The sequence below is a fragment of the Charadrius vociferus genome, unplaced genomic scaffold (genome assembly GCF_000708025.1).
Source record: "Charadrius vociferus isolate BGI_N301 unplaced genomic scaffold, ASM70802v2 scaffold566, whole genome shotgun sequence".
Lineage (NCBI taxonomy): Eukaryota > Metazoa > Chordata > Aves > Charadriiformes > Charadriidae > Charadrius > Charadrius vociferus.
Genome location: NW_009649031.1, coordinates 748,533 through 757,823, shown reverse-complemented (window position 1 = coordinate 757,823; position 9,291 = coordinate 748,533). Strand labels below are relative to the sequence as shown.

General features: G+C 40.6%; 1 protein-coding gene across 1 annotated transcript in view; it reads left to right on the top strand.

The window, feature by feature from the left end:
* Positions 1 to 6,211, top strand: part of LOC104288900 (sodium channel protein type 5 subunit alpha-like) — a 175,031-nt gene extending 168,820 nt beyond the window's left edge. The window contains exons 24-27 of the mRNA XM_009887773.1: positions 1,098 to 1,239; positions 1,985 to 2,085; positions 2,567 to 2,837; positions 4,605 to 6,211. Coding sequence (XP_009886075.1) covers positions 1,098 to 1,239; positions 1,985 to 2,085; positions 2,567 to 2,837; positions 4,605 to 5,839 — 1,749 coding nt within the window. The 3' untranslated portion in view covers positions 5,840 to 6,211. The remainder of the gene's footprint in view (positions 1 to 1,097; positions 1,240 to 1,984; positions 2,086 to 2,566; positions 2,838 to 4,604) is intronic.
* Positions 6,212 to 9,291: the final 3,080 nt, after the last annotated feature.

Sequence of the window (9,291 nt, the reverse complement as noted above, 5' to 3'; positions counted from 1 at the left end):
AGGCAAAGAGGCTGGGCTGAGCTTCCAGCTCTGGCTTGAGATGTGCTGGAGCTCTGGGGACTTGTGACTGCCCAGATCTTACCTGCATCCCGTTCAGCTTTCAGGTTTCCTTAAAAACAAAACACACAAAAAAAGGCATTTCCCTTCCTACATCACATGTGGTTTGTTTATTTTTTACTGAAGGACCTGGTGGCTCCTTTCCCTCTTTTTCCCTCTTGTTCCTCTTTTTATTAAAGGAACAAGATTACACTTACTGTTAATTTTTGAGGTAGCTGTCTGGTACTGGGAATTTGACAGGCTGAGTTGAGTAACAGGGAGTTGAGCCCTAGACGGAGGCATCAAGAGTGGAAAAACCTCATGGCATCATAGGGACAGAGAATTACCTTTGCACAACATAGCTCATGGTGCTGATTTACTTTTGTACTACATGTACACCTGTGTGTATCCTCCGTGCTGCTGAGTGACACGCATGGGTTACAGACAAGAAAATGCAGCATTTAGGGAAATGCGAGCTTCTGGCGTCTTGGTTAGATACCTGGAGCTGGTGGGGCAAATCTGAGCAGTTTTGCCAAACGTGATACCTGTGATTTGAGGCTATTGGACTGCATTGCTCAGTCCTTCAGCAAGAGATCTTGTTCGTTTTTACTTTTCATAAAAGAAAGGTTGTACTTCTAAATATACTGACTCTCAATACAGTGTTTTTCAGAAGCATTTAATTATACTGCGATCATACTTTTGCTTCTTATAAGTACCATTAGTTCATATAAGATAAGGGATAATCAGAAAATTGATTCTTTCTCCCTTCTGGGTTCAGACTGAGAACATTTTATAGGATTTATTCTGAAGTTGCACTTTCTGAAGCAGTGTGATTGCTGTGACTGTGTTGTGAAATGTCGCTGAAAGGACCGTGGCATTGCAGATGCTAGTAGTAAACTTCAAACAGAGACCGAGGAGCGCTGACTCTGCTCGTGGGAGTTACACTGTTTTTCCTGTTTCATAATCTTCATTGCTAAAGTATAACTTTTTTTTAACTGCATTAATATTGTGATATGTGCAGAGATGGTGTCATTTTCACCTCTTCCCTTTTCCCTTTGCAGTGTGAGGAGCAGCCTGAATGGGAATGTAATTTATATATGTACCTGTACTTCGTGATTTTCATCATCTTCGGGTCTTTCTTCACATTGAACCTCTTCATTGGTGTCATCATTGACAATTTTAACCAACAAAAGAAAAAGATAAGTAGTGCATATGCTACACAGCACCTTGTGATTGCCGCAGAGTCCAGGGCAAGGGATAGATTTATAGGCAGCGGCTTTTCCATGTTAGCCTTGAGAGTGGCATTGACAGGACAGCCACAGAAACCGTCTTGCAGGACTTTTACACGAGCACAGTTGCAGCAGCCCCTCATCACCCCATAGGGTGAGCGTCCTGAAAATACAGGCTGGGGGGTTATATTCCCCGCAGAAAGCAGTGAAGCGGCTCCACGCAGATGGGATCTCTGGCACAAACTCTGCCGCAGAGGCACAGACTTCCCTGGTGTGCCCCATGCACAAATACCACTGTCCTTCAGAGTGGTTCAACCTCTTCTCCTCAACCCATCACGTCCCCACCCTGGGGTACAGTAAGGGTCAGGGGGGAGCATCCTGGCCTGAGAGCTATGTTTCTCACTGCTTTGTAGGCTCTAAACAAAGTCATGAGGTTCTTCTGTTTTTCCTTCTCGCCCTGGACTTACCTTAACTGCAAACAGAACCTGAGGCTTGCTCTTGCTTGGTTGTCTGTGATGCTCTGTGTCTCCTGCCCTTCACCTCCACGCACTAAGCAGCTCCCAACACTGCATCTCATCAAGCCCTTCTTAGATATTTTGATGAAAGCTACATGAAAAGGAAAATAAGTAAATAGAAGAGGAGGCAGCCCTGCACTTTGGATGGAGGCAGTAGAGCTCTTTTCATCAAAAGTAATAGCTTTGTTCTCACCCTATACTTAGGTGGCCAAGACATCTTTATGACAGAAGAACAGAAAAAGTATTATAATGCAATGAAAAAGCTGGGATCTAAGAAACCTCAAAAGCCAATCCCAAGGCCACTGGTAAGAATGGCATAATTCAGTTGAATTATCTGAGCTGAATATTTATCTAATAGAATGAATGCAATTCAACTTCCTGGTGTAGGAAGGGTGATCACTCCCACATGAAAGCCACTTAGTATTCACGTTTTGATTTTGGACAGTATTTGCAAGTGCAGTGACCTGTGTGGTAAAGAATTCCCATTGTTCTACAATATTGACCAAGCGTCCAATTTGCATATGCAGTTATGGCAGTGGCCACATGCCTGCATTGAATGAATTCATGGCCCCAGTCCAAGGTCTTTTTTCAGTAGTTCCAAGAAGCATTAGGAGTAAATGGGTTTGAAAACACTATCATCCAGCCATTCGTCATCATCTTTATGAAGTTCTAATCAGAAGCAGTACATTGTCTATTTTCCTCTACTTTCTGATCAATCAGGAGACAGTGATGTCATCATTTTGACACAGTTCAAATTTCCTAACTAAATCTTCTCCTTTCCTCTAGAACAAATACCAAGGTTTTATTTTTGATGTCGTCTCAAAACAAGCCTTTGATGTCTCCATCATGATCCTCATCTGCCTTAACATGGTTACCATGATGGTGGAAACAGATGACCAAAGTCAAGAAAAAGTGAACATCCTCCATAAAATCAACATGCTTTTTGTTGCCATCTTCACTGGGGAGTGCATCATCAAAATGCTGGCTCTGCGACACTACTACTTCACCAATGGATGGAACATATTTGACTTTGTCGTCGTGATTCTGTCTATCGTAGGTAGGTGAATCTGGATTTTCACCCAAACACCAAAGTTAAAAAGGCAGATATAAATTTAATTAGGCAAAGTTGAAGGCTTCATGCAATAAAATACACTTTCAACTCAGAGAATTAGATCCTAAGCATATTTTTTTTAATATTTAAATAATACAACATAATACCGCCTAACAATAACTTGTGTGATCAGTGAAATGATGAGGTTTGTCATGCCACAGTATTGGTTTCAATGTACACTTAATGGTTCCTGGTGATAAAACATGGTCCAGAACTGGCACCGTACACTTAACCCCAGTTCTGCAGTACAGCCAAAGACAGAGAAGTAAAAAAGCCACATGAAAAGGGTACGTGCAGGCTGCTGTTGTTTTGCTTTTTACTTTTACATCAGTGTGAAATAGCCCTTCATGGCAGGTTTGGGCAGGTGCAGTGAATCTGGCTGTTCTCAGCCCTGTTGCCACTAGAGGTCCACACCCTCGTATATCCAAAAGATGAAACAGAAAAACACAGTTTATTGTTAATTTGTGCCTTTTGCTATTCTGCAGCCCCAGCCATAGATCATATGTTAGGTGCTGCAGAAGTGCAGGTCAAATGTGAATCTGAAATCCTGCCAAAAGAGTTTGCATTGAAGTTGGAAATACAGTAGCAACTGGAAGATGATCAACTGATCCAGTGAGCAGAAGGAACTCAGAAATTCAGGTCTTCCAAAAGAGTTTCCATTTTGAAGGAGGGAATAGGTGAATGAAAAAGCATCATGTTAGGAAAACAGAGCCATCTTCTCATTGACTGATGGTCCTGTTGCTCTGAACTCTCTCTGGTGGACTGGGGAACCTGCAAGATCCCAATGCAGGAGATCTCTGGTGCCCAGAGAGCAGCCTGTGCTTTGGGAGCCTTGGACCACCTGGATTTCACAGATTTGGGTCACCCAGGGAACATCACTACAACACAGCTCCGTCATCAGAGCCTTGATGCTGGATGCTCTGGATATGCCCATAGCAGCCAGTTAACCAGAGCTGTCATGTTGGTCACAGTGCTGCCCCGTGATCAACCAGGTTGTTTCAGTGTCAGAGGACTTTGGCCATGCCAGTGAGCCCTCTCCCAGGCTGGAGGGGGGGACGTGAGCTCAGCACAGCTCAGTGCAGCCTGGGTCTGTTGGAATTAGGCAGTCTGGAGCAAGCTGCTCTGTTTCTGTAGGAAGAGTTTAGCTACAGGGATGCAAGCTCATTTCCTTGCTAGTCTTAGCCCTTAGTTCCCTCCCAGCCCATCAGGAAAACTGGAAAAATTGATAAGCAAACAACCAACCAAGCATATTTCCAGTAGAAACCTGCACTGCACTGGTGTTGGCTCAGAAAAAGAGGCCCAGCACACCAGCGTTTCAGTGCTGACTCACAAATATTTTACAGAAAAAGATATTGTCATATCAGAAAAATTCTGAACAGCTGCCCTCAGGATAAATTTCTCAGGTGGGTCATGGCCAAAAGCTGCAGATATTTGTGTCCTATCTGAGTTGATCCTGGTTTCTCCTTCCCAATAGACAAGCTTTCCCTTAATAAAACTGCTGCCATTGACACCTTTGCTCAGTCTCAACAAAGTTTGCATGGATTAAATGGGCATGAAAACACTAAGGACAATGCCATTCCCACTATCATGGGTCTTCCAATCTGGGGAACTTTTCACTGATTTTTGTCCATAGTCGTTACTGATAGCTTTAAAGGGAAGTCTGGGGTTATTTCCCATGTGCTAATTCACTGTCTTGTCTCTTTTCTTTTCAAGGCACCGTACTTTCCGACATCATCCAGAAATATTTCTTCTCTCCTACACTCTTCAGAGTCATTCGCTTGGCTCGGATTGGCCGAATCCTAAGACTCATCCGGGGAGCCAAAGGAATTCGAACTCTCCTGTTTGCCTTAATGATGTCCCTACCTGCTCTGTTCAACATTGGCCTCTTGCTTTTTCTGGTTATGTTCATTTATGCCATTTTTGGCATGGCTAACTTTGCCTATGTTAAGAAGGAGTATGGGATTGATGACATGTTCAACTTCCAAACCTTTGCTAACAGCATGCTCTGTCTCTTCCAAATCACAACGTCAGCGGGCTGGGATGGTCTTCTCAATCCTATTTTAAACACTGGACCACCGTATTGTGACCCAAACCTTCCGAATGCAAATGGTTCAAAGGGAGACTGCGGAAGCCCTGCCGTAGGGATTTTATTCTTTGTTACTTATATCATTATATCATTTCTCATTGTTGTAAACATGTATATAGCCATTATTTTAGAGAACTTCAGTGTAGCCACTGAGGAAAGTACAGAGCCTCTAAGCGAGGATGATTTTGATATGTTCTATGAAATCTGGGAGAAGTTTGACCCTGAAGCCACTCAGTTTATTGAGTATTCTGCACTTTCAGACTTTGCAGATGCACTGTCAGAACCTTTGCGCATAGCGAAACCAAACAAAATCAAACTCATAGCAATGGACCTGCCCATGGTCAGTGGAGACAGGATCCATTGCTTGGATATTTTGTTTGCTTTTACAAAAAGGGTGCTAGGAGAATCTGGAGAGATGGATGCCCTTAAAATACAGATGGAAGAAAAGTTCATGGCGGCAAATCCATCTAAGATCTCTTACGAACCGATTACAACAACTCTCAGACGGAAACAAGAAGAGGTCTCTGCCATTGTCATCCAGCGGGCCTACAGGAGACATTTGTTTCGGCGCTCCATGAAGCAGGCATCTTACTTGTACCGGCACAGAACTTTTGACGGCAGCATCCTTGAGGACGATGCACCTGAGAAGGAGGGTCTTATTGCGTTCATGATGAACGAAAACTACGGCAGGCCAATAGACAAATCAGAAACTCTGTCCTCCACGTCTTTCCCTCCATCCTATGACAGCGTCACCAGAGGTACGAGTGATAATCTCCAGCTGAAGATGACGGACTCGAGCAAAAGCGATGAGGCTATAGATTGTCTTCTCTCGCCTGACAAGGATAAAGAATCAATTGTTTAAATGTTTGTTTAGAATGCTTTAAAATATTGTTTACAGAATGTAATGCTGTAACTACACAATGATTGAAGCAGCCTTCTTATTAAAAATTAGTTGCAAAAGAAACAATGGAGTTTTTACCCTTAACTACAGGAATCTAATAAGTCATATAACCTTTGACCCTGCTCTTTTTGACTTGGCTCAATATTTATATTTATATATGCACAGGAAGAATTTTTGCAGGGTCATAGCTGTTATATCAATGGTGTGAATAAGAATATGCTAGACTGTAAAACAGTAAACACAGTGTATATCTATCCACAGATAAAGCCTGGCTGTATACATTCATTTAAGGTCTTACTCATATTAGTGTGTTTACTTATGGCGATGTATGACCTTGCATTCTAAAAAGAAAAAAAAATATCACAGCTGCTGTAGCAAAATGTAACACTTACTGTATATGTTGTGAATGGTCTTTCATAAATTTATTATATTTGATATTTTTTTACTTAACAAAAAAAAAAAGTCTCTTTTTCCATGGAGATTAATGATGCTTACACTCTTCATGATGAACTCTGAGTCAAGGTAATAGGAACTTGCGGGATCCCCATCATTTGAAGAGGAAAGTTGTTGCAAAGTAAACTATCAAATTAGCAACATTTTAACTGTTTATTACACTAAGCCCTCCCTCTTGGGACTTGCAACTGCTCATCAGCAGAAATACAAAAATACAGAGAAGGAAATGATGTCAAAATAATGAGAGAAATGGCTTGTTCTATCCTTCAGGAAACTAGACAGTAATTGATTCTGTTTGTAAAACTGTTAATAAAAGCACTAATTTTTTAGTATGTTTCAAGAATCTGCTTTGAATACCGCAGTCAAACTCGCCATAGAAGTAGTGCATCACGTTTGTGTGTAGTGCTCCAAAGCACCATCTACGCTGGCAGTTTCTGTTAAGGTAGTGGGATAGGTTACGTTTTCCCCAGGAACACTGAGCTAAGCAGCCTTATTGGAAACTCCGCGCATCAATATTACTCAAAAAATACTACTACTACTGCTGCTGCTGCTGCTGCTGCTACTAATAAAAACAACGCCAATTGGATCATGCAGAATGGCTGCTACAGTGTGATCAAGAAGGTGGGAGGGGAATTGCCTCTGGATCTGTATGTAAATTTTGAGGTTTTGAATCCTTTCTACTCAGTGTCCATCTTCCATTTTCTCAGATGGTAACGTTAGATTGCTGGGGAAGGACAAGAAATGCAGGAACAAATAAAAAGAATCTACTAAAAAATAGATATATCCTCATTCCTGTAGGCAAAGTAGTATTTACAGTTGATGTGTCCATCAGCTTCAGGCCAAAGAAATGACAGTGGGGTGAAAGGTGGATGTGTGGCTGTAGAAAAGTATTAGAGGTTTTACGTGCTAACATAGATTATTATTTATTATTAAATTTTCAGTCTTGATAGAATGCCAGAAAGTATTTACGGAATATAGAGGCAAGTCCATCATTACAGACAAATTCTTTCTTTTTCACCTTCAGACTGATTGTACTTGGGTTTGCTTGGGCTTCATGGAAAATCTTGAGATTTCTGTAATGAGCCATTGCACTTTAAGGAAGAGTAATTGTGCTTTTCACCTTGGAGAAGCAAAGATATCAAGAATGTATTTAAGGTGTATTGTCATTGACATTTAGTTACATCCCAGATTGTAAAGGAGTCAAAATCCACATGGGGTTGGCAACAAGAATTAAAGCGACATGTTACAGTCAAGTTTAACTATGGCCATTGTTATCTGTCCTCTAAACAAGTCATAATATGTAGAGACAACATGTCAAGAGGATGACGATATATCTGTGTAAATATGGGCTAATATATTCTCTCCATTCATTGAGAGGTGTCTCAGGCATTCACTTGAGAGTGGTCTACTGGTTAATTCAGAGGTTTTGCCATCAGGATTCCTGGGGTCTATTCCTGATCCTTACTACATGATTTTTAGGCAAATAATTTAACCCATCTGTGCCTCAGTTTACCCATCTGTAAAATGGGGATAATAATACTTACCTACCTCACAGGGGTGTTGTAAGACTTTCTGGTTGCAAAGTGCTATAAGGGAATGAAACGTACTATATAAGTATTATTATAATCATGCTCTCTTGCCCTTTTAACCCCATGTCTATGGTGTGTAACATAGGGCTGTTCCTCTGGAGGTTTTGTTGCCTTTAAATCTTGTATGTAATTAGATTCTAACTTAAGGGAACTACTCTGCGTTCCTTAAAGTGAAAACACTCTTTATTCCTTCCTCCCTCCCCAACCCTAGCCTCCCCCGAAAAAACCAAAATTGCTCAAGGCTTCTCAAATTAGAGAAACTTTATACAGATTCCCTGTGTATTTATGCTGTAATGTTATTCTGACTGTACATATCACCCGGAAAGAGTATGCGATTTTTATATTTATATGCATATATATATACACACATACGTATATCTATACATATATATGTATCTTGTGAGTTTATAGAGTGGCTGACACTCAGAGGACACGACTTACTGATTAAAATGTTTTCTTCTCAATGGGATTTATTGATCATTAGCAACGAGCTGCTGCCTATAATGAAACTGTTTAATTAGAAAATAGTACATTCATTGCTTGCTGAACAAGCATTTATTGGCTGACAACTGGCAAAATTATTTTTCTTTTAAAGCTTTAGAATAAAAAAGAGGGAAAAATACTAAGAAAAAGGAACATTTCTTATATGATTTTTTCACATACGATATAAACCGTTCAAAACCCAAGGAAAAAGCCAGCCTGCACTCAGCAGTGAGGTGTTGGTCATGCAGTTTTAAAAATATTTTAATTATTTGCAACTTATATTAGAAAATATTCAACTGATATTCTTATTAAAAGTCAGGCCCAGTAATGGACGGGATGTAATGGGATGATTAGCTGGTCGGTGATTATATTAGAGAAGAGCTCTTCCTCTGGTCATTTCACCCTTGCGTTGAACATTTCACTGTCATTGCTGTGAGACCCTGTAGTACTGATGCAATTACAAACAGTCCTGTCTTCTACCCAAAACCTGTAAAAAAAAATTATAATGCAAAAAAAATCTGAAAGAGGGTCTTAACTATAGATGTTTACAGTGCAACTTTCTAAAACTGAATTGTAAATTACTTTCAAAACCTTTGTAACTGGAAGGTTGGTTTTCTATTGGGTTTTCTATTGTTTTGTGGCGCATTTCTTTAGAGCTGAAGAGGGAATGGTGTCTTTGTATGGTATGCAGAACTCAACTCAAAAACTTCAAATAACCTCACTTGCAGATCTTTATTAATGGAGATGCCGATCCGAATCTAGCAATGATACAACAACCTCCCGGTGCAGTGATTTAGTTAAAGACACTAACTCAATAGTTGGCCCACACTGTCTATAAGCATGGTGAGTGCTACCATTTTTTTCTGTTGATTTGTTGAATAAAGGCTA